Below are 27,505 nucleotides of genomic sequence, written 5' to 3'. Positions count from 1 at the left end.
ACTCTGATCATTCTCCTGTATAGATACTGTTCCTGTAATAGTGGAGACATGACTCTGATCATTCTCCTGTATAGATACTGTTCCTGTAATAGTGGAGACATGACTCTGATCATTCTCCTGTATAGATACTGTTCCTGTAATAGTGGAGACATGACTCTGATCATTCTCCTGTATAGATACTGTTCCTGTAATAGTGGAGACATGACTCTGATCATTCTCCTGTATAGATACTGTTCCTGTAATAGTGGAGACATGACTCTGATCATTCTCCTGTATAGATACTGTTCCTGTAATAGTGGAGACATGACTCTGATCATTCTCCTGTATAGGTACTGTTCCTGTAATAGTGGAGACGTGACTCTGATCATTCTCCTGTATAGATACTGTTCCTGTAAAAGTGGAGACATGACTCTGATCATTCTGCTGTATAGATACTGTTCCTGTAATAGTGGAGACGTGACTCTGATCATTCTCCTGTATATGTACTGTTCCTGTAATAGTGGGTTATAGACTGGTCCCGTTACTGCTATGAATTGAATGTCACATTTCATATGTCTCTTATTACCAGTTAGCAGAGTACCTTCTACGAGGGGAGAAAATGCATTTCTCTACACAAATGGAACACCTGGACCAAATGCCCCGTATAAAGTCCTGCACTTGATGTTGAGCATCCATTCATAATCTTGGTAGCATCCACATGAATGTAGAAGTGTTCAGAAACATCTTCTATTCTAACTGACAATACAAGTGAAAGGACTCAAATGACAGGACATTATTCACCATTCAGTTTCTATTAGGAAAAACATCCAAAACACAACCAAGACAAACTGCAAATGAATTCAACAAGTTAGTAGAATCACAAGCTTGATGTAATCACTGCAGGCATGGAATATGGGACCAAATACTAAAGGTGAGATTGTCTGGAAGACCAACAAAGTCCCCTGTCGCTGAGGTGAAGAGAACCCCTCCAGTCTATGGTCCCCTGGCCAGGATGGAAACTAATACCTCCAGTCTATGGGTCTGGTCCCCTGACCAGGATGGAAACTAATACCTCCAGTCTATGGGTCTGGTCCCCTGGCCAGGATGGAAACTAATACCTCCAGTCTATGGGTCTGGTCCCCTGGCCAGGATGGAAACTAACCCCTCCAGTCTATGGGTCTGGTCCCCTGGCCAGGATGGAAACTAATACCTCCAGTCTATGGGTCTGGTCCCCTGGCCAGGATGGAAACTAACCCCTCCAGTCTATGGGTCTGGTCCCCTGACCAGGATGGAAACTAATACCTCCAGTCTATGGGTCTGGTCCCCTGACCAGGATGGAAACTAATACCTCCAGTCTATGGGTCTGGTCCCCTGACCAGGATGTAAACTAATACCTCCTGTCTATGGGTCTGGTGCCCTGACCAGGATGGAAACTAATACCTCCAGTCTATGGGTCTGGTCCCCTGGCCAGGATGGAAACTAATACCTCCAGTCTATGGGTCTGGTCCCCTGACCAGGATGGAAACTAATACCTCCAGTCTATGGGTCTGGTCCCCTGGCCAGGATGGAAACTAACCCCTCCAGTCTATGGGTCTGGTCCCCTGGCCAGGATGGAAACTAATACCTCCAGTCTATGGGTCTGGTCCCCTGGCCAGGATGGAAACTAATACCTCCAGTCTATGGGTCTGGTCCCCTGGCCAGGATGGAAACTAATACCTCCAGTCTGTGGGTCTGGTCCCCTGGCCAGGATGGAAACTAACCCCTCCAGTCTATGGGTCTGGTCCCCTGACCAGGATGGAAACTACTACCTCCAGTCTATGGGTCTGGTCCCCTGGCCAGGATGGAAACTAACCCCTCCAGTCTATGGGTCTGGTCCCCTGGCCAGGGCCAGATATTAGATAAGGGTGAAATCAATACCTCCAGTCTTTCAGGTTGTTGATGAGGTCACATGAAGAAGTACATGGTCCTCGCCTGCAAAGAGGACAAAATCCAAGAGGTATTAGAAGTATGTGATCCACTACCACATATCTACAACACCAAATCCATGATTAGTGAGTGTGTTTACAGCATCATACAGTAGTAGTAACAGAATGATTAGTGAGTGTGTTTACACCATCATACAGTAGTAGTAACAGAATGATTAGTGAGTGTGTTTCCAGCATCATACAGTAGTAGTAACAGAATGATTAGTGAGTGTGTTTACAGCATCATACAGTAGTAGTAACAGAATGATTAGTGAGTGTGTGTTTACAGCATCATACAGTAGTAGTAACAGAATGATTAGTGAGTGTGTGTTTACAGCATCATACAGTAGTAGTAACAGAATGATTAGTGTTTACAGCATCGTACAGTAGTAGCAACAGAATGATTAGTGAGTGTGTTTCCAGCATCATACAGTAGTAGTAACAGAATGATTAGTGAGTGTGTGTTTCCAGCATCATACAGTAGTAGTAACAGAATGATTAGTGAGTGTGTGTTTACAGCATCATACAGTAGTAGTAACAGAATGATTAGTTAGTGTGTTTACACCATCATACAGTAGTAGTAACAGAATGATTAGTGAGTGTGTGTTTACAGCATCATACAGTAGTAGTAACAGAATGATTAGTGTGTGTGTGTTTACAGCATCGTACAGTAGTAGTAACAGAATGATTAGTGAGTGTGTTTCCAGCATCGTACAGTAGTAGTAACAGAATGATTAGTGTTTACAGCATCGTACAGTAGTAGTAACAGAATGATTAGTGAGTGTGTTTCCAGCATCATACAGTAGTAGTAACAGAATGATTAGTGAGTGTGTGTTTCCAGCATCATACAGTAGTAGTAACAGAATGATTAGTGAGTGTGTTTCCAGCATCATACAGTAGTAGTAACAGAATGATTAGTGAGTGTGTTTCCAGCATCATACAGTAGTAGTAACAGAATGATTAGTGAGTGTGTTTACAGCATCATACAGTAGTAGTAACAGAATGATTAGTGAGTGTGTGTTTCCAGCATCATACAGTAGTAGTAACAGAATGATTAGTGAGTGTGTTTCCAGCATCATACAGTAGTAGTAACAGAATGATTAGTGAGTGTGTGTTTACAGCATCATACAGTAGTAGTAACAGAATGATTAGTGAGTGTGTGTTTACAGCATCATACAGTAGTAGTAACAGAATGATTAGTGAGTGTGTGTTTACAGCATCATACAGTAGTAGTAACAGAATGATTAGTGAGTGTGTTTCCAGCATCATACAGTAGTAGTAACAGAATGATTAGTGAGTGTGTTTACAGCATCATATAGTAGTAGTAACAGAATGATTAGTGAGTGTGTTTCCAGCATCATACAGTAGTAGTAACAGAATGATTAGTGAGTGTGTGTTTACAGCATCATACAGTAGTAGTAACAGAATGATTAGTGTTTACAGCATCATACAGTAGTAGTAACAGAATGATTAGTGTGTGTGTGTTTACAGCATCATACAGTAGTAGTAACAGAATGATTAGTGAGTGTGTTTACAGCATCATACAGTAGTAACAGAATGATTAGTGAGTGTGTGTTTCCAGCATCATACAGTAGTAGTAACAGAATGATTAGTGTTTACAGCATCATACAGTAGTAGTAACAGAATGATTAGTGTTTACAGCATCATACAGTAGTAGTAACAGAATGATTAGTGAGTGTGTTTACAGCATCATACAGTAGTAGTAACAGAATGATTAGTGAGTGTGTGTTTACAGCATCATACAGTAGTAGTAACAGAATGATTAGTGAGTGTGTTTACAGCATCATACAGTAGTAGTAACAGAATGATTAGTGAGTGTGTGTTTACAGCATCATACAGTAGTAGTAACAGAATGATTAGTGAGTGTGTTTACAGCATCATACAGTAGTAACAGAATGATTAGTGAGTGTGTTTACAGCATCGTACAGTAGTAGTAACAGAATGATTAGTGAGTGTGTGTTTACAGCATCATACAGTAGTAGTAACAGAATGATTAGTGAGTGTGTGTTTACAGCATCATCCAGTAGTAGTAACAGAATGATTAGTGTTTACAGCATCATACAGTAGTAGTAACAGAATGATTAGTTAGTGTGTTTACACCATCATACAGTAGTAGTAACAGAATGATTAGTGTGTGTGTGTTTACAGCATCATACAGTAGTAGTAACAGAATGATTAGTGAGTGTGTTTACAGCATCATACAGTAGTAGTAACAGAATGATTAGTGAGTGTGTTTACAGCATCATACAGTAGTAGTAACAGAATGATTAGTGAGTGTGTGTTTACAGCATCATACAGTAGTAGTAACAGAATGATTAGTGTGTGTGTGTTTACAGCATCATACAGTAGTAGTAACAGAATGATTAGTGAGTGTGTTTACAGCATCATACAGTAGTAACAGAATGATTAGTGAGTGTGTGTTTACAGCATCATACAGTAGTAGTAACAGAATGATTAGTGAGTGTGTGTTTACAGCATCATACAGTAGTATTAACAGAATGATTAGTGAGTGTGTGTTTACAGCATCATACAGTAGTAACAGAATGATTAGTGAGTGTTTCCACCTCTCTTCTTCCATCTATTACTGTACTGTCATATTGTGATCAATATTAAAACATTTCCACCTCTCTTCTTCCATCTATTACTGTACTGTCATATTGTGATCAGTATTAAAACATTTCCACCTCTCTTCTCCCATCTATTACTGTTGTCACGTTCCTGACCTGTTTTCTCTTGTTTTTGTATGTGTTTAGTTGGTCAGGGCGTGAATTGGGGTGGGCATTCTATGTTTTGTGTTTCTATGTTGGGGTTAATGGTTTGCCTGATATGGTTCTCAATTAGAGGCAGGTGTTTGACGTTTCCTCTGATTGAGAACCATATTAAGGTAGGATGTTCTCGCTGTTTGTTTGTGGGTGGTTGTCTCCTGTGTCCATTTATGTTACCACACGGGACTGTTTAGTTTTGTCGTTCGTGATTGTAGACTGTTCCTGTTCGTGCGTTCTTCGTGTTTATGTAAGTTCACATGTTCAGGTCTGTCTACATCTTTTATTTGTTTTGTAGTTTGTCAAGTGTTATTTTCGTGTTTCGTTCTATTATTTAATTAAAACATTATGTCAAACTATCACGCTGCGCATTGGTCCTCTGATCCTTCTCGCCTCTCCTCGTCTGTGGAGGAGGACGAAGTAGACGAGCGTTACAACTGTACTGTCATATTGTGATCAATATTAAAACATTTCCACCTCTCTTCTTCCATCTATTACTGTACTGTCATATTGTGATCAATATTAAAACATTTCCACCTCTCTTCTTTCATCTATTACTGTACTGTCATATTGTGATCAATATTAAAACATTTCCACCTCTCTTCTTCCATCTATTACTGTACTGTCATATTGTGATCAATATTAAAACATTTCCACCTCTCTTCTTCCATCTATTACTGTACTGTCATATTGTGATCAATATTAAAACATTTCCACCTCTCTTCTTCCATCTATTACTGTACTGCCATGTTGTGATCAATATTAAAACATTTCCACCTCTCTTCTTCCATCTATTACTGTACTGTCATATTGTGATCAGTATTAAAACATTTCCACCTCTCTTATTCCATCTATTACTGTACTGTCATATTGTGATCAATATTAAAACATTTCCACCTCTCTTCTTCCATCTATTACTGTACTATCATATTGTGATCAATATTAAAACATTTCCACCTCTCTTCTTCCATCTATTACTGTACTGTCATATTGTGATCAGTATTAAAACATTTCCACCTCTCTTCTTGCATCTATTACTGTACTGTCATATTGTGATCAATATTAAAACATTTCCACCTCTCTTCTTCCATCTATTACTGTACTGCCATAATGTGATCAATATTAAAACATTTCCATCTCTCTTCTTCCATCTATTACTGTACTGTCATATTGTGATCAGTATTAAAACATTTCCACCTCTCTTCTTCCATCTATTACTGTACTGTTTTATTGTGATCAATATTAAAACATTTCCACCTCTCTTCTTCCATCTGTTTGATGATCCTTTATTAGTCACATCTGTCACATAATTTCATTCAGTTGAATTGAGTTTATACACAAACAGGATTGTTGTCTCAAGAATTTGACAAATAAACATTCTACAATATTTACAATCACCAAGAAGCTCAATAACAACAAGATCAATCATTTCTAAACGAAACCAGTTTCTACAACACAGTGTGATGATTCATTCTTTTAATGACTATTAACATAGGTGGTGTAAAATCATGAATATTTAGATATAATAATTACATTTTATCTCATAACTAGAGAGATATTCTACATTGTTGCTCCAGTGTGTCTTACTGAACATGACCCTGATTAGAGTGAAACATCATGTTGTGTTTGATACAGGGACCAACTGACAAAGGGACGCTGAGGCGCCACAACCCCAAAGATGAAACCCTGGATAGAGGGGCTCAGTGAATGTGGAGGTGAATGTGTACAGGTGGGTCATTGTGTCAGAGGAGACTGTATAGAAGGACAGAGTGCCGGCTGGCCAGTCCAGATACACTCCTACTCTGTGGGTGCTTGAGGAGGGGACGTCTATGGTAGTGGGAATCTTATTGTGCCAGGCAGAGTAACTGTTGTCAGAGCAGCGCAGACTCCAGGACTTGTCATTGAATCCAAGCCAACAGTCATCACCCCCTTCTCTCCTGCTGATTCCTTTATATGTCACTCCTATATCAACCCTTCTCCCACTCCACACTTCCTCTCCTCTCCCACTCCACTCTACCTCCCAGTAACAGCGCCCAGTCAGACCCTCTCTACACAGCACCTCTCCACAGCGCTCAAATCTCTCTGGGTGATCAGTATACGGATGGCACTTAAGCATATGTGTCACCTTTCTGTTCTCATCAGACAGAGAGAGGCGCATGTATACTGTGTTTGGGTCCAGTGTGAGATCACAGACATCTGATGGATGAAACCAGACACAATATTAGAAATCATCATCATTCACATTAGAATGTTAACATACTTTTCACTAATTCATTTAATTTAGATGTTTGTAGTTATCAAAAGGAGAAGTTAAGGTAACTTGAGACTTGTTGAATGATCGGAAATATAAAACACACGTATTCCCATTAATCACACACACACACACACACACACACACACACACACACACACACACACACACACACACAGTCAAAGCAACTCTTTGTAAACTTTGGGGTCCCTGATTTCTGCTTCTGTAAGGTAACTTGAGACTTGTTGAATGATCATATGTTATACTGTATGGTAATATAAAACACACTTATTCACATTAATTACACACACACACACACACACACACACACACACACACAAACGCGCCACACATACACACACCTGTATGCATGCATGAACAAACACACATTTCTTATGTAACACGAAAGTGACACACACACAGACACACACATTGTCAAATCAACTCTTTGTAAACGTTGGTGTCCCTGATTTCTGCTTCTGTAGAACTACAGCTGATATTTAATATGACCAAGTAAGTAATGATGGTGGTCTTTGACTTTGACTTAATTTGAATTAAGACTTATTCTTAGTCATATTCTTCACAGCAGTCAACACTCACATTTTCTAAGCCCAGGTTTCATTCTGTTCTCTCCTCCATGTTCCACACTGTAGTGGTAAGCAGAAGAAAAGACGGTCATTGAGTGATACTCCTGAACACACACACACACACACACACACACACACACACACACACACACACACACACACACACACACACACACACACACACACACACACACACACACACACACACACACACACACACACACACACACACACACACACACACACACACACACACACACACACACACACACACACACACACACACACACACACACACACACACACCTTGTCCAAGTGGTGGTCAGAATGTTTGTCTTAACTAGCCTGATAAGTCAAACATGTCTGATATGAACATTGACATAAACCCTCTACATACTTGAGTTTCTCCAGTCTGCAGTGTGGATCCTCCAGTCCAGCAGAGAGCAGTCTGACTCCTGAGTCTCCTGGGTGATTGTAGCTCAGGTCCATCTCTCTCAGGTGTGAGGGGTTTGACCTCAGAGCTGAGGCCAGAGAAGCACAGCCTTCCTCTGTGACTAGACAGCCTGACAGCCTGCAAAGAGTCAAATCATATTAAAATCACACTGCTATTCTTTGGTGGTGAAAATAGTGGAGATATATTTGCTCATTCAGATACATCAGAGTGCTGAACATATAAAACACAAATATTTGAGTAGACTGACCAGACCAGTTTAAAAAGCAGTATCAGTCAAAGGACAGACAGTGAGGTATCAGATTTAGATTGTATTGAGTATACAGTCCACACCATATCCATTTTGACAGTGAAGTTAACATTTTAAATGTGACTCTATACTCCAACATTTTGGATTTGAGATCAAATGTTTCATATGCGGTGACAGTATATAATGTCACCTTTTATTTTAGGGTATTTTAAGACAAATCTGTTTCACATTTAGAAAACTAAAAGCACTTTATGTATCTAGTCCCCCTATATGAAGTCATAAGTATTCTGACCAATTCATTATAGTGTATTAAAGTAGTCAAAGTATAGTATTTGGTCCCATATTCTTTGAACACAATGACTACTTCAAGCCTGTGACTGCCATGATTGAGAAAGATCATGAATGAATCATGAATAATAATGAGTGAGAGAGTTACCTCTCATCATTACCAATAACAGACGCCACAACAAAACATGCTAACCTCTCACCATTACCAATAACAGAGACTACAACACAACATGCTAACCTCTCACCATTACCAATAACAGAGACTACAACAAAACATGCTAACCTCTCACCATTACCAATAACAGAGGCTACAACAAAACATGCTAACCTCTCACCATTACCAATAACAGAGGCTACAACAAAACATGCTAACCTCTCACTATTACCAATAACAGAGGCTACAACAAAACATGCTAACCTCTCACCATTACCAATAACAGAGGCTACAACAAAACATGCTAACCTCTCACCATTACCAATAACAGAGGATACAACAAAACATGCTAACCTCTCACCATTACCAATAACAGAGGCTACAACAAAACATGCTAACCTCTCACCATTACCAATAACATAGACTACAACAAAACATGCTAACTCGCCATTACCAATAACAGAGGCTACAACAAAACATATTAACCTCTCACCATTACCAATAACAGAGGCTACAACAAATCATGCTAACCTCTGTCGTGTCTTTGACTATGCCAGATTGATTGCTATGACATGCTATTCTATAAAATAATTTCTCCATAATTAATATTACCTGATTGAACTAATCATGTAAATATTAATTAACTAGAGAGGGACACCACGAAATAATATTTATAGAGTTGTTATCTTTCGAATAAACTCTTAAAGATTTTGTAATATTTTACTAAATAGCCGTCACATTAATCGTCATTTTATTCAGTCTCATCTGAAGGTTGTAAGTCCTTGATTATCTACAAGAATCCTGGCTAACAAGTTGAATCAGCAATACAAAATTGGGTTTAATTATTTATTTACTAAATACCTAACTAATCACACAGAATCACACATATACAATTAAATCATAACTTGATCACAAATTACGTCATACAGAAAAACGTCCCTAGCGGGCGTTATAGATATGACAGCTTGTTACACAAAGGAAAGGGGCGGGATTTTAGTGAAAGAGCGGGAGGCTTGAACATAGGCGAGCTGTGCTGTCGTAAATACAGTATCTGATGCATTCTAAATTACCGCCCATTTAAAAGGAAAATGCAATACATATTTACTCTGAGCTGCGCTTCAGTAGGTTGGTGGTAGATGGACCGTGTCGCCAACCCGAGTCCTCTGTCCTTTGGAGAATGTCTCTGGTAGTCACGGAATACTTTGTAGTAACGTTGTGTGTGGAAGACGGGATACTCGGACTGTCCTTCCTAACCTGCGTTTGTAGCAGCTGTTACCAACTCAACGGCTAGGAGATATCACTTCTGTAGTGAACACGAGTTCAAAGTTCATACCATTCACAATCAAAGTCCATGCTGATGTTGGCCTAGTTCTGTAGTTATTGTCTGAACCATCTTGACATCGGATCGTCATCCAAAATGTACCCGGAACAGGAAGTTACATTTTTGTCACTGGCTTTATATAGTGGAGGGAGAGGGGTGTGTCTGAAAAGTTTATAACCCATGCCTCTTCACAGGGGTGGGCCACTGTGAGCAGAGGAAAATTTATGAAAGCACAGATCTCTCATTTGGAAGCTAAATTTACATTTAATCTCTTCACAAATAATCTCATATTCAAACATTTGAATTAAACAACAATTCCATGTGAATCCGATACCTCTGACATTTATACTTTCCACAGTAGAGTTTATGTCATTCTATCATTGATGAGAATGTGTCAGAGGGCAACCGAACTGACATAATATACCTTAAGTACCACCGCATATGTTCAGTTGGTCGGATTACCAGAATATAGTTCATTTCCCCCCAACTTCTGATGTTACCCAGAATCTCTATGTTAACCCATGGGTTTCCTTATGTCACATCAGTTATAGTGGGGAGAGAGAAAAAGGGGGAAAGAAGTATTTATGACTGTCGTAAACCTACCCCCAACCCAACGTCATGACACCTCTCACCATTACCAATAAAAGAGGCTACAACAAAACATGCTAACCTCTCACCATTACCAATAACAGACGCCACAACAAAACATGCTAACCTCTCACCATTACCAATAACAGAGACTACAACAAAACATGCTAACCTCCCACCATTACCAATAACAGAGACTACAACAAAACATGCTAACCTCTCACCATTACCAATAACAGAGACTACAACAAAACATGCTAACCTCTCACCATTACCAATAACAGAGACTACAACAAAACATGCTAACCTCTCACCATTACCAATAACAGAGACTACAACAAAACATGCTAACCTCCCACCATTACCAATAACAGAGACTACAACAAAACATGCTAACCTCTCACCATTACCAATAACAGAGGCTACAACAAAACATGCTAACCTCTCACCATTACCAATAACAGAGACTACAACAAAACATGCTAACCTCTCACCATTACCAATAACAGAGACTACAACAAAACATGCTAACCTCTCACCATTACCAATAACAGAGACTACAACAAAACATGCTAACCTCTCACCATTACCAATAACAGAGGCTACAACAAAACATGCTAACCTCTCACCATTATCAATAACAGAGGCTACAACAAAACATGCTAACCTCTCACCATTACCAATAACAGAGGCTACAACAAAACATGCTAACCTCTCACCATTACCAATAACAGAGACTAAAACAAAACATGCTAACCTCTCAGCATTACCAATAACAGAGGCTACAACAAAACATGCTAACCTCTCACCATTACCAATAACAGAGGCTACAACAAAACATGCCAACCTCTCACCATTACCAATAACAGAGACTACAACAAAACATGCTAACCTCTCACCATTACCAATAACAGAGACTACAACAAAACATGCTAACCTCTCACCATTACCAATAACAGAGACTACAACAAAACATGCTAACTCACCATTACCAATAACAGAGGCTACAACAAAACATATTAACCTCTCACCATTACCAATAACAGAGGCTACAACAAAACATACTAACCTCTCACCATTACCAATAACATAGTCTACAACAAAACATGCTAACCTCTCACCATTACCAATAACAGAGACTACAACAAAACATGCTAACCTCTCACCATTACCAATAACAGAGACTACAACAAAACATGCTAACCTCTCACCATTACCAATAACAGAGACTACAACAAAACATGCTAACCTCTCACCATTACCAATAACAGAGGCTACAACAAAACATGCTAACCTCTCACCATTATCAATAACAGAGGCTACAACAAAACATGCTAACCTCTCACCATTACCAATAACAGAGGCTACAACAAAACATGCTAACCTCTCACCATTACCAATAACAGAGACTAAAACAAAACATGCTAACCTCTCAGCATTACCAATAACAGAGGCTACAACAAAACATGCTAACCTCTCACCATTACCAATAACAGAGGCTACAACAAAACATGCCAACCTCTCACCATTACCAATAACAGAGACTACAACAAAACATGCTAACCTCTCACCATTACCAATAACAGACGCCACAACAAAACATGCTAACCTCACCATTACCAATAACAGAGGCTACAACAAAACATGCTAACCTCTCACCATTACCAATAACAGAGACTACAACAAAACATGCTAACCTCCCACCATTACCAATAACAGAGACTACAACAAAACATGCTAACCTCTCACCATTACCAATAACAGAGGCTACAACAAAACATGCTAACCTCTCACCATTACCAATAACAGAGACTACAACAAAACATGCTAACCTCTCACCATTACCAATAACAGAGACTACAACAAAACATGCTAACCTCTCACCATTACCAATAACAGAGACTACAACAAAACATGCTAACCTCTCACCATTACCAATAACAGAGGCTACAACAAAACATGCTAACCTCTCACCATTATCAATAACAGAGGCTACAACAAAACATGCTAACCTCTCACCATTACCAATAACAGAGGCTACAACAAAACATGCTAACCTCTCACCATTACCAATAACAGAGACTAAAACAAAACATGCTAACCTCTCAGCATTACCAATAACAGAGGCTACAACAAAACATGCTAACCTCTCACCATTACCAATAACAGAGGCTACAACAAAACATGCCAACCTCTCACCATTACCAATAACAGAGACTACAACAAAACATGCTAACTCACCATTACCAATAACAGAGGCTACAACAAAACATATTAACCTCTCACCATTACCAATAACAGAGGCTACAACAAAACATACTAACCTCTCACCATTACCAATAACATAGTCTACAACAAAACATGCTAACCTCTCACCATTACCAATAACAGAGGCTACAACAAAACATACTAACCTCTCACCATTACCAATAACAGAGACTACAACAAAACATACTAACCTCTCACCATTACCAATAACAGAGGCTACAACAAAACATACTAACCTCTCACCATTACCAATAACAGAGACTACAACAAAACATGCTAACCTCTCACCATTACCAATAACAGAGGCTACAACAAAACATGCTAACCTCTCACCATTACCAATAACAGAGGCTACAACAAAACATGCTAACCTCTCACCATTACCAATAACATAGACTACAACAAAACATGCTAACCTCTCACCATTACCAATAACAGAGACTACAACAAAACATGCTAACCTTGTGGCGAAATCCTGCATGGAGCCTTCACCGTGCGCTGCCACTTTAAGAGCGCATGAGCAGTAAGGAAGGAGGAATTAAAAGAGCTCGTTCAGCTCTTTGGGGAGGAGCTCTTGGGTGGCGCGACAGTTTTGATTGCTATGCTGCAGAAGTTTTTTTTATTTTCATGTAGTTTATAACGTATTTAATTCAGTCATCGGTGTGATCGCTCTACGTCGTGGTTGTTTTCGTTTGTGACCGCGCCGGTTATGGATCGCATGGATTAGTAGCAACATTGTTGCGAAGCTTTAACCTTCAAACCAACAAACCATCGGACAGTCAGACAGTACACCGGCACGCCTGAAGACCACAGCTAAGATCTTTCTTGTTCCCTTTCTCGCTTTCTCTTCCCTCCATCATTCCAGTACTTTACCCTGAAACAGACTCTCTATTTTCCTAATGCACTTCCCAGTGAAGTTGATTGGAGCTGGACTATTATTGCCCTGTCAGAACTATTTGGGTGGACATTTTAGTTAAAAGGGAGATTGCTTTATTAAAGTGTGTATTATTATTATTTGAACTGTGTTGAGGTGGGGTGTATTACGGACATGTTGCCGAGAAGATTGTGAAAATTTTTAAGGCCGTTGTGTATATGAACACCCCCACTTTCATACCCTCTGCACTTCTCCACTGGAAGAGAATACAAATTATTGCAAATCCTCTGTTGATGACTGGGTTCATTCTTGTATGAAGTTGCTTTTTAATTGCTCTGCCATTATTATTATTGTATGAGGTATGCTTGGTGGGGTTACCAAGAATTGTGGAAGGACTGTGCTGTGATGTGTGTTTTATAGGGTGTCTATTCTCTTTTCTCTCCAGTGGCTATCCGGGTAACAGGCTACACTCTAGGCAGTCTCTTCTGCTGATGTGTGTGGGTCTGGTAGTGGTACTCTCTCTGTTCTACTCTTTTCCTTTCGGCATGGTTAATACCTGCCTGGCACCCGAACAAAAATCTTCTTTACCCCTCTCGAACAAATACCGCTACAACCTCTCACCATTACCAATAACAAAGCTCCACAGCGGAGATTGGAGTATCTGTCCATAGGACCACTTTAAGCCGTACACTCCACAGAGCTGGGCTTTACGGAAGTGTGGCCGGAAAAAAACACATTGCTTTAAAGAAAAAAATAAGCAAACACGTTTGGCGTTCGCCAAAAGGCACGTGGAAGACTCCCCAAACATATGGAAGAAGGTACTCTGGTCAGATGAGACTAAAATTGAGCTTTATGGCCATCAAGGAAAACGCTAAAGGTATGTCTGGCGCAGACCCAACACCTCTCATCACCCCGAGAACCTCATCCCCACAGTGAAGCATGGTGGTGGCAGCATCATGCTGTGGGGATGTTTTTCATTGGCAGGGACTGGGAAACTGGTTAGCCTGTCTAGGACAGGGGTTCATCTAGCGCCACTCCTCCCACATTCCACTGAAAAGGCAGAGCGCGAAATTCAAAAATTTTTTTTTTACAAATATTTAACTTTCACACATTAACAAGTCCAATACAGTTAATGAAAGATAAACATCTTGTGAATCCAGCCAATATTTCCGATTCTTTAAGTGTTTTACAGCGAAAACACAATACAGCATTATATTAGCTTACTAAAATAGCCAACCACACAACAGCATTGATTCGTTAGGCACAATAGCGATAGCGAATAAACCAGCAAAATATATTAATTTTTTCACTAACCTTCTCAAACTCCATCAGATGACAGTCCTATGACATCATATTACACAATACATATATGGTTTGTCCGAAAATGTGCATATTTAGAGCTGAAATCCATGGTTATACATTTGGAAAACTTAGCATCCTTTTCCCAGAATGTTCGGATAAATTTCTGACACTCACCTATTTTAAAATTGAAGGAATGATGGATGGCGCTTAATACAGGGAAATTCTTGAGGGAAACCTGTTTCAGTCTTCCAGAGATTTTGAGACTGCTAAAGCAACACTCGAGTGGTTTAAGGGGAAAAATGTAAATATCTTGTACTGGTCAAGTCAAAGCACAGACCTCAATCCAATTGAGAATCTGTGGAATGACTTTCAGATTGCGGTACACCAGCGAAGCCCATCCAACTTGAAGGAGCTGGAGCAGTTTTGCCTTGAAAAATGGGCAAAAATCCCAGTGGCTAGATGTGACAAGCTTATAGAGACAAACCCCAAGAGACCTGCAGCTGTAATTGCTGCAAAAGGTGGCTCTACAAAGTATTGACTTTGGGGGTGAATAGTTATGCACAAGTTCTCTGTTCTTATTATTTATCGGTTGTTTAACAAGAAAACATATTTAGCATCTTCAAAGTGGTAGGAATGTTGTGTAAATCAACTGATACAAACCCCCAATACATCTATTTTAATTACAGGTTTTTAGGCAACAAAATAGGAAAAATGCCAAGGGGGGTAAAAACTTTTGCAAGCCACTGTACATACATAAATATGTATGTGAAAGGTGACATTCTGTACTGTCATCTAATACGGAACATTCTATCTCAAATCCAAAATGCTGGAGCATAGCACCAAATGTAAAACTGTAAGCTTCACTGTCCAAACACATATGGTGTGGACTATGTGTGCCTGGTAAACACATGTAGATCTGGTGAACAGTTATCACTTGTTGACCAACTACAGGAATACTGACCTCAGAGTCTCCAGTTTACAGTGAGGATTCCCCAGTCCAGCAGAGAGCAGCTTCACTCCTGAATCCTTCAGGTCATTGTTACTCAGATCCAGCTCTCTCAGGTGTGAGGGGTTTGACTCCAGAGCTGAGACCAGAGAAGCACAGCCTTCCTCTGTGACTCCACAGCCTGACAGCCTGACAAAGAGATCATCATGACTTCACAAACACACTGTTAATTTAACACCAGTAGTGTAGAAGGACAATGGCAGATGCATTTGGTTTATTCTCTCAAACAACATATAGATTCATCTTCCATCTCCTAGAATTGTATGGTCATAATGTTATACTAATGTAAACATCAATGCATTTATTCAACCTGTTTCTCAACATAAAATTATATACGGATTATGTACATCATTTTCTATAAACTGGGAATTTGTTTTTATATATAATATTATATACATATTATAATACATATTTGTCTCTAAACTTAATATTTCTTCCTGATGATTACTTTTTATATGGCATGTTATGTACTCACAGAGTAGCTCTGGAGGCTTTGACCACTGGCAGCAGCCTCAGAAGACCTTCCTCTGATCTGGAGTATTTCTTCAGGTCAAACACATCCAGCTCCTTTTCTGAAGTCAGCAACACAAAGACCAGAGCTGACCACTGTGCAGGTGACAGGTTGGGTTTTGAGAGACTTCCTGATCTCAGGTAGCTTTGGATCTCCTCCACTAGAGAATGGTCATTTAGTTCATTCAGACAGTGGAACAGATTGATGCTCCTCTCTGGAGAGGGATTCTCCCTGATCTTCTCCTTGATGTACTTGACTGTTTCTTCATGGCTCTTTGAGCTGCTTCTTGTCTGTGTCAGTAGACCTCGTAAGTGCTTCTGATTGGACTCCAGTGAGAGGCCCAGAAGGAAGCGGAGGAAAAGGTCCAGGTTTCCTGTCTCACTTTGTAAGGCTTTATCCACAGCACTCTTGTAGAAAGTAACTTCAGCATTGTCTCTGAACAGCGAAGAAAAGTTAATGGATTTTGTTTGCAGTTTGTCCATTAGATTCTCATTCTGGTTGATGAATGAGAGGAACACATATACAGCAGCCAGAAACTCCTGAATGCTCAGATGAACAAAGCAGTACACCTTGTCCTGGTACAGCCCACATTCCTCTTTAAAGATCTGTGTGCACAATCCTGAGTACACTGAGGCTTCACTGACATCAATGCCAGCCTCTTTCAGGTCTTCTTCATAGAAAATCAGATTGCCATTCACAAGCTGTTGAAAAGCCAGTTTTCCCAGTGACAGAATGCTCTCTTTATTCCAGTGTGGACCTGTCTCTTCTTTCCCTAGATACTTTTCATTCTTCTGTTTGGTGTGAAAAACCACAAGGTGTGTGTACATCTCAGTCAGAGTCTTGGGCATCTCTTCTCTCTCATGTTTCAACATGTGTTCAAGGACTGTTGCAGAAATCCAACAGAAGACTGGAATGTGGCACATGATGTGGAGGCTCCTTGATGTCTTTATGTGTGAGATGATTCTGCTGGCCAGGTCCTCATCACTGAATCTCTTCCTGAAGTACTCCTCCTTCTGTGGGTCATTGAACCCTCGTACTTCTGTCACCTGGTCAACACACCCTGAAGGGATCTTATTGGCTGCTGCAGGTCGGGTAGTTATCCAGAGGAGAGCAGAGGGAAGCAGATTTCCCTTGATGAGATTTGTCAGCAGAACATCCACTGAGGTTGACTCTGTGACGTCACAACAGATCTTGTTCTTCTGGAAGTCTAGGGGCAGTCGGCACTCATCCAGACCATCAAAGATGAACAGAACTTTGTACTTGTTGAAGTTGGAGATTCTTGATTGTTTGGTTTCCATTGAGAAGTGATTGAGAAGTTCAATCAAAGTGTGTTTGTCCTCTTTCATCAAATTCAGCTCCCGGAAAGGGAATGAAAATACAAATTGGACATCCTGATTTGCTTTTCCTTCAGCCCAGTCCAGAATGAACTTCTGCACAGAGACCGTTTTTCCAATCCCAGCGACTCCCTTTGTCAGCACAGTTCTGATAAGTTTGTCTTGTCCAGGTAAGGGTTTGAAGATGTCGTTACATTTGATTGCAGTCTCTGGTCTTGCTTGTTTCCTGGTTGTTGTCTCAATCTGTCTCAGCTCATGTTCATTATTGACATCTCCTGTTCCACCCTCTGTGATGTAGAGCTCTGTGTAGATCTTATTGAGAAGTGTTGGGTTTCCTTGTTTAGCGATCCCCTCAAATACACATTGAAACTTCTTCTTTAGATTAGATTTGAGTTCACGTTGGCAAATCACAGCAAGCTCATCTGAATCTAGAAATAACACAGAGGATATTAATATTATGTCTGTTTTAATGACTACAGTATTGTAGGACTGTTATAAAGTTTTACATTATAATAATTTATTCTCTTAACTGACTGTAAAAATGTGTAAATGTTTTCATAATGCATTACAGACAGTTGTGACTGATTATATTATTATTGGTATTATTTATGGTATTATTAATGGTGTCTCTCTCTCTCTCTCTAAATGAATCACCACAACACATCCCTGCTGCTACTTGATGAGGTCACAAGGTGTTGTGTTAAGGCTGCTACAATATCATTGAGTTACACAGCTACTTTAGCTGTACTTTAGCTCCAGCTTTTAAATGTTATAAAACAGCATTCATCATGAGGCAGACAGATCTTACATTTCTCCAGTGTGTCAGCAAGCTCCTTCTGGTTCATTTTCCTCAGGACGTGCAGTGTGATCTTCAGAGCCCCCTCTCTGGCACTGCTCTCCTGCTTCTCATCTTCAGCATCCACCACTTCCTTATCCTGCTTCTGACTCTCAAAGTCTTCTGGGAGTTCTGGACTAAGAATCCTCTTGAACATCTTCAGCTCATTCTTCACAAATGTGATAATATTCTCTTCAAGCAGCTGAAATAAATCAAGTAAATAAGTTAAGCCAGAGAATAAATGCTTTCTCATTAACACATTAATGAATGATTGACAGATCAACTTTACTTGAGGTAAACAAAAACAAATGTACATAACAGGACCACATACACTGAATATGGAGGCCAGGTCTGTTTGATGACTCTGGGAAGACTGACCACTGAGAATCTCTGACTCTGATCTCTCCTGTTGGTTTCTGTGGACAAAACATGAGATTACATCTCCTCATCCAGGGAGTACACACACACACACACACACACACACACACACACACACACACACAGGGAGGGAATGTTGTGTTTGTTTAATATTGTTTTAGGACTATGAAAATGGTCAAAAGGATTAGCCTATGGATTATGAAAACAACAAAAAGAAAAGGGAAAATGGGAGAGGAGAAATGACTAGAGACAGTGTTGTTTAACTCACTGACCATGACCCATGAGTTCTTCTTACCTTTGTTCAGTAGAAAAGTCTCCCTCTCTAAAGGATATAGGAGGACTCATAGACTTGTCACTCTTCATGGACACACAGCTGGGAACAGGGGAGGCTGGTCTCTCCTGCTTGATTGGACTTCAACACAACAGAGACAAACATTACATCTCTCATCTACTCTGAGCTCAGATGGGGAAACAGAAGAAGAGTTTCATTCCTAAAAGCTATATATCCATTTTCAGAAATGTTCGTAAATGAGCTTTAATTGTTTAAAGATATTATGAAAGGGATTGGTGTGTTTTTTCACTATCTAATCATTGCATGGGGTTGTTCAATGACAGACATGTATTTGTTTAAAATCTATCACTTGATGGTTTCATTTTCAGAGAGACAAATAATATATTTTTTTGCAAAATACTATATATCTTCCTCACTTTCAAATGTAGCAACATTTGAAATTGTGTTTTTTACATTTGATTAAATTGAGAGTTCTTCTTTGTCAACAGGGCTGTTACTTTGGCAGATCACGTCACCCATCTAAATAAATAGCTGTTTATATTTATAATTAACTAAATGTATGGTGTTTTTGGTTTATGTCAATTGAATTGTTTGTTATGCTATAAATGGTTATTTTAGTGGTAAAATGTGATAAAAAGTGGTAAAATGAACTAGAAAATTTTATATTTTCTAATTCTGAGTGATTACTATTTTAGTAAGGAATTACACATTATTCAGTACTACTGCAGTTGCTACATAATTCCAATAGATGGCAGCATAAGACCACAAATGACATTTCAGAAGATTAGTTTAGTTCTCTCCCTGGATACAACACCACTCCCCCTCACAGGAAAACTCCTGTATGGCTTCTTTCTGTCCCTTTACACACTGCTAACGCAAGAGGAAGGACTGAAAATGCATTTAACAGATTACTGTGAAGTAATATAATGATGATTCATGTTTATTATTACCTGTTCTTATGTGAAAGCGAAGGGCATGTTGAGGTAAATTTACTAACCGGGAGGGTTGAATGATGTAATTTATTGGTGGGCTGGAAGACGCACTCTTGTCTTTTCTATTCCGAGGTTGTTTACTCACAATATCAGATATTAAGATGATTTTTTATAATGAATGTTTACTGAGGTTGAGGCTCTGACAAGTGATTATTTACCCGGGGTTCAATACCTGCTATAGTCACTATTTCTTTGCTCTCCCAAAAGCAACACAGCCCTAATACGAGATATACAGTTAACTAAAGTAATGAGTGACCATTTTAGAAAATCATGGGACATATAGTCTGTGGTTGCTATTTTATGTCAATCATATTGCTGCTTGTAGCCTATAACTGATGCTTCGTGGTCTTATGCTGCCATCTATTGGAAATATTTAGCAATTAAAAGTTATTAATTCATTTCCATACCTTAAGGGACATCTGGTACGGGAGCCGTATGATCGGTGAAGATTTTCATATTGGGAACGTACGGTCCCTTACCTGACGTCCGACGTCGTCGCAGAAAATCGCGGACGGCGTCGGTGCGAAGGCGGGGGGGAGCTCTTTCGGGAAGTCACCCGGGAATTCGTTTCGGACGTTCGGTTTCCGTTTTATAAAAATAACAAAATTTTTACTTTTTTCAGCCTTCTCAAAATTTCCCACAAGGGGGAAAATAAATCATATTGCAGGCGCACGAACACGGGGCAAACGAGCGCGGCCTTTTCTCCTGAACGGAAAATATTTCGAAGACGAAACTCGGCGAGCGTAGGTTCGGGGTAAAGGGCGGTTGGCCCCGAACGAGATGGCGTCGAGGCCTCTGCGCTTTTTGAGTTATGGCCGTTTTTCTGGGATTAAAGGTCAAAAACGCAAAGTGGGGTGCCATTTGACCGCTTCACGTCAAAGTACATAAGCGTACGGTGTCAGGAAAAAAGGAACCAGCCTTTTATCTATCGTAATTTAAGAGAAATTGTACATTGACCGTTTGGTGATGTTCACAAAGAGGATTTTTTTTCTCTAAAAATTCACAGATCCAGTTGCTGTGTGTTCAGACGAACATTTTTAAAGTGGGTCTCGAAGCTCTGCGAGCATTCTGTGATTTTATGTGATTTTATGAAGTAACACACACTCATTTAACCCTCTGTTAATAAGTCAGTTCTTAACATAAAGACTTAAAGCTCAATATTATATAAGAGCCTACCCCAAGGAGGGTATGTGTTCACGTTCAGCTTCCTATGTCAACTGAAAGTGCCTTAAGATGGTGTCATAGATGCAGTAGTGAAGGGTTAAAAGGTCAGAACGTTTCAAAACTTCATATATGTGATTAGACAACCGTCATGAACTGTAAATCAGTCATTTCTCCCAAAAGATGTCAAAGAAAAGCTCTCACACACACACACACAGCAGGGATGGAGTGAAAAAGTACGGTGCTTAAAGACACACAAAGCCTGCGACGGTATTACGATTATCTCCAGGCCGTGCCGAGTCCAACGAGATGCCCCGCTTGACCGTAGCTCGCTCGGTCTGAGCGCAGCGACCGTTACAAGAAAACGGACCCAAATGACCTATTGACCTCAATGTCAATTTCATTTGCTTTTGGGAGACAGCGAGAGAACCGTTAAGGTTAGAAACACAATTTGACCTCAGGAATGTTCTAAAGGTCCTCCCGATCTGTGCAAGCCTAACCTTGACCTCGTGGCATTAACCCTTCACAGTTAAAAGAAGGTGTTTACATCAAAAAGTTTACAATGACATGTCTCCCCATTGGAATACATTGAGTGCGCCTCTAAATTCAACCTGGAGCCTATGTGGGTTATGAATGTCTTATGAACCTGTCTTTTATGTCAGTCCATCAGGCCACCATGAGGTCTACCTGTGTCGATTCTAAGCTTCCTGGAGCAACCGGAAGTGGTTAAATCACCCTAAAAGTGTTTGCCATAGCCAACCTGCAGTTTGAGAGAAATAGTGCATTCAACCCAATGTAAATCAGTCAATTTTTAACATACAGACTTAAAACTCAGGATTCTGTAACAGCCTACTCCAGTGATGATATGTGTTTATTTATAGCTTCCTGTGACAACAGGAAGTGCCATAACTGGTGTCAAATGGGCTGTTTCGAAGGGTTAAAAATGTCAAATCTTTCCAAAACTTCATATATGTGAATAGACAACCCTCATGAACTGTAAATCAGTCATTCATCCCATCAGATTTCAACAACAAAAAAATACACACCCACACAGAAATGATGGAGGGACACACTGAGGGGCTGAGGCAGACAGTGCCTGCAGTAGTTACTTTTGTTCCAACTTTTAAAGAACCGTCCGACCTAGAGTTCTGAAATTTTACAAACCTGTTCTAGACCTCAGGTCGATTGTGCACGGTGAATTATGTGGCTCTAGAAGGTTCTCGGATTGTTAAAATGCATCGTGTATTTGCCTTGTTTTCAATTCATTTTGACCTCAACGAAATGGACGACCTTTAGAAAAGTCCCAGAGTCTCAAGACTAGGTGCATTGAAACCGGCTCGGCCCACAGAGACAGACCCCGACGAGCCTCTTTGATTGCTCATTCAAGGACCCCGTAGCAAGGCAATGAAAAAAGTGGAATTTCAGCACCAATTAGGGTTTTTCTCGGGCACCGAATGACCTATCGAGCCGAAACTTGGGATTCGAGGTCGCCTCACATAGAGCTAAACATAATGTGAGCACTGGACCCGCAGCAAGAACATAACTACGTATTATTTGTTTTATTATGGTTTAAATAGAAGGCGCTGTGAATTTTGGGCCTGCTCTGAAATATGTTATAGTTGGCATCTAAAGGAGTTGGAAAGAGTGAGTTTGGAGTCAGACGGTATCAGTTTGGTGTCTGAAAGTATCTATTTGACTGTTGGACACTGACTTGCTAGTTGACTTTTGTCCATTTGCAATATGTTTCAACGGGGAGGTACCATGAGGAAAAAGCGACATGATGAAATTTCACAAAACAAACGATGGAGATGAACCACTATCACTGCCCGGCCGTCCTGAGGTCATCAGACCGTTGACTTTTGCATTTCTAAAGTATTTAAAGAATGCCCGTTACATTTGCAATATGATTCAACATCACATCATATTGCAAATTTAACGGGCATTTGCAATATGATGTGATGTTGAATCAGATTGCAAACGTAACAGTGTGTGTTACTTTTTCAATATGATGTGGTGAATCATATTGCAAATGTAACGTGCATTCTTTAAATAAACCCTATGTGGGTTATGAATATCTTATGAACCAGTCTTCGATGACAATCCATCAAGCCACTATGAGGTCTACCTGTGTCGATTCTAAGCTTCCTGGAGCAACCAGAAGTGATAAAATCACCCTAAAAGTGTTTTGCCATTCCCAACCAGCAGTTTGTGATATATAGTGCATTCAACCCTGTGTAAATCAGTCAGTTCTTAACGTATAGACTTAAAACTCAGGATTCTCTAAGAGCATACCCCGATCAGGATATGTCTTTACTTATAGCTTCCTGTGACAAGCAGAAGGGCCTTAAGATGGTGTCATAGATGCTGTTTTGAAGGGTTAAAAGGTCAGAACTTTTCAAAACTTCATATATGTGATTAGACAACCCTCATGAACTGTCATCAGTCATTTCTCCCAACAGATGTCAAAGAAAAGCTCTCTCACACAAACACACACACACAAAAAGCAAGGATGGAGTGAAAAAGTACGGTGCTTAACGACACACAAAGCCTGCAATGGCATTACTATTATCTCCAGGCCGTGCCGAGTTCAACGAGATGCCCCGCTTAACCGTAGCTCGCTCGGTCTGAGCGCAGCGACCGTTACAAGAAGACGGACACAAATGACCCTTTGACCTCAATGTCAATTTGATTTGCTTTTGGGAGACAGAGAGAGAACCGTTCAGGTTAGAAGCACAATTTTACCTCAGGAACACTCCTAAGGTCCTCCCGATCTGTGCAAGCCTAACCTTGACTGTGTGGCATTAACCCTTCACAGTTAAAAGAAGGTGTTTACATCAAACAGTTTACTATGACATGTAGCCCCATAGGAATACATTGAGTGCACCTCTAAATTCAACCTGAAGCCTATGTGGGTTCTGAATGTCTTATGAACCTGTCTTTGATAACAATCCATCAGGCCACTATGAGGTCTACCTGTGTTGATTCTAAGCTTCCTGGAGCAACCGGAAGTGGTTAAATCACCCTAAAAGTGTTTTGCCATAGCCAACCAGCAGTTTGTGATTTATAGTGCATTCAACCCTGTGTAAATCAGTCAGTTCTTAACGTATAGACTAAAAACTCAGGACTCTAAGAGCATACCCCGATCAGCATATGTCTTTACCTATAGCTTCCTGTGCCAACCGGAAGTGCCTTAAAATGGGGTCATAGGTGCTGTTTTGAAGGGTTAAAAAAGTCAGATCTTTCCAAAACTTTAAGTGTGTGATTAGGCAACCTTCATGACCTGTAAATCAGTCATTTCTCGAAACAGATGTCAAAGAAAAGCTCACACACACACACAAGTCCAAACTGTTTGTGCACCTGGTATAATTTTTTTAGGTTACCAGATGCCCTGGTTGAAATTGCGTTTAGGGGGCATCCAGACTTCCATACCCGCTCTGGGAGCACTATTCGACGGACAAAAATCAATGGGTGTTGGCCTGAGTGATTTATGGAGGTTTTCCAAAAAAGTCAGAAAATATTCTGTTTTTTTTTCTGGAAAATATTTTTTGTTTTTTATTCTCGAGTCAATGGCCTGAGTGATTTATGGAGTTTTTCCAAAAAACTCGAAAAATATTCTAAGTCCAAACTTTTCGTGCACCTGGTATTTTTTTTCGGTTACCAGATGCCCTGGATGAAATTGCGTTTAGGGGGCATCCGGACTTCCATACCCGCTCTGGGAGCACTATTCGACGGACAAAAATCAATGGGTGTTGGCCTGAGTGATTTATGGAGGTTTTCCAAAAAAGTCAGAAAATATTCTGTTTTTTTTTCTGGAAAATATTTTTTGTTTTTTATTCTCGAGTCAATGGCCTGAGTGATTTAAGGAGGTTTCCAATAAAAGTAAAAAATATATATTTTTCATGTTTTGGGTTACCAGCCGTCATTTTTCAAAACGGTTTTAAATGCTTTTAGGTGTCATCCAGACGTCCATGGGAACGCTATACTACGGCCCCAAATCAATGGGTGCTGGCCTGAGTGATTTATGGAGGTTTGGGGGTGACAAGTTTTTTCTAATCTATTCACATTTTTGACTTCATATTAAATCAGATTGCAAATACCACAAAACATATTCCTTGAGTACAAGTAAACATTTATAAAAAATGATGATAGTAAAATGTGACTAAAGTATTTTCATACAGTTCTTATACATGTGTAATTGACGTAACAATCGAAAGAATTTCAAAAAACGGTCCAGAATGCACTTTTTTAAAGGGGGTGATAGGTTTTTTCCAAATATTTGACATTTTTGACTTTTGACTTTTGACTTCCTATGAAATCACATTCCAAATGCACAAAACATATTCCTTAAGTCCAAATAAATATGTCAAAAATATTATGTTAATAGAATTTGACAAAAGTATTTTCATACAGTTCTTACACATGTGTAATTGACATAAAACTCGAAAGAATTTCGAAAAACGGTCCAGAAAGCACTTTTTTAAAGGGGGTGATACGTTTTTTCCAAATTTTTGACATTTTTGACTTTTGACTTTTGACTTCCTATGAAATCACATTCCAAAATGCACAAAACATATTCCTTAAGTCCAAATAAATATGTCAAAAATATTATGTTAATAGAATTTGACAAAAGTATTTTCATACAGTGCTTACACATGTGTAATTAACATAAAACTCGAAAGAATTTCGAAAAACGGTCCAGAAAGCACTTTTTTAAGGGGGTGATAAGTTTTTGCCAAAATTTTCAAAATCTCAAAATTTGACTCTTGGGTTTTGACTTGTGTTACAAAAGGCCTATGAAAAATTAACATAGAACTCACTCGCCCACTATAGGATTTTTGGGGTGTTACACAGCTCAATTACAATATGGCAGTTGCCATCAAATTTGCCCGAAACACCGCCAGACGCAATATGAAATTCCACACGATCCCATCGTGTATATGGTTCGCTCGGTGCCAGTAAGTTGCCATGTTATTTTGTACAATTGGGGGGACATTGGTGAGTCAGCTGAGAAATAAAGTGTATATGTCTTGTTAATTCTTTAGATCAGTTTCATACCTGCCACCTCTATCCCATTCCAATTTCCAATTGCTGGACTCTCACATAGAGGTTTCCAGGTCACCCAGTTCAAAAACACATTTGAAAAATAGAACTAATTTGGCTTGTTTATCAAGTGTTCTGCCTCGCAATAATAAATATCATAAAAGGGCCCTAGAATTAGGGTTAAGGCTAAAATAGGTTATACATAGGGTAAGAGTCTCCGTATAGCACTTTGTGACATCTGCTGATGTAAAAAGGGCTGTATAAATACATTTGATTGATTGTTAGGTTTAAGGTTTGTAAGGCAAAAAACAGTATGGGTTTATAGCTCTCTTGGCCTTCTGTGGGTACTACATAACTCATTCACAACACCTGCTAGGCTCATAATCTGAGGTAGAAACTGAGTCAGATCTACAAATCAATTAGCTAGACCTGTCCATTTGGTTTGTAACTCAGTGAACCTGCGCAGCATTCGCTCAATTCGATGCCTACAAACAAAGATTTAGATACATATCAAATTACCCAGCAGCCATTAAGAAACAACAAGTCGTCAAAAGAGTGTAATTTCTTCATTAAAACATGTATTCAGGCTGTTTAAATCAGTCACATCTTGAAGAACAGGACATGTGTTTTGTTTTGATTGTATACCTTTTTCTGAAAACAAATATGGTTCAAATGCTAATTCAAATGACGTTTGGCTGAAAGGTGGCTGGTTCGAATCCCGGGCCGGGCCCTGGAAAAATCAGGCGGAATTGATCTAACCACTGGAGGGCTGCTGGGTTCATATCCTCAAAACATTAACCTTTCGTTGATCAGAACTCGAGAGGCTCTTCTTCACTGAGCCCAAAAATATATAATTTTATCAATTTTATAATTTTTAGTGATTCCATATATTAAGG

General features: G+C 39.7%; 1 protein-coding gene across 1 annotated transcript in view; it reads right to left on the bottom strand.

Annotated features, from left to right (window-relative positions):
* LOC129841951 (NLR family CARD domain-containing protein 3-like) overlaps nucleotides 1–27,505 on the bottom strand; it is a 268,945-nt gene that overhangs the window by 228,017 nt on the left and 13,423 nt on the right. The window contains exon 3 of the mRNA XM_055910318.1: nucleotides 19,420–19,536. Coding sequence (XP_055766293.1) covers nucleotides 19,420–19,536 — 117 coding nt within the window. The remainder of the gene's footprint in view (nucleotides 1–19,419; nucleotides 19,537–27,505) is intronic.

The sequence above is a fragment of the Salvelinus fontinalis genome, unplaced genomic scaffold (assembly GCF_029448725.1).
Source record: "Salvelinus fontinalis isolate EN_2023a unplaced genomic scaffold, ASM2944872v1 scaffold_0004, whole genome shotgun sequence".
NCBI lineage: Eukaryota > Metazoa > Chordata > Actinopteri > Salmoniformes > Salmonidae > Salvelinus > Salvelinus fontinalis.
The sequence above is the reverse complement of the archived record's forward strand: the minus strand, read 5'-3'. Positions and strand labels throughout refer to the sequence as shown.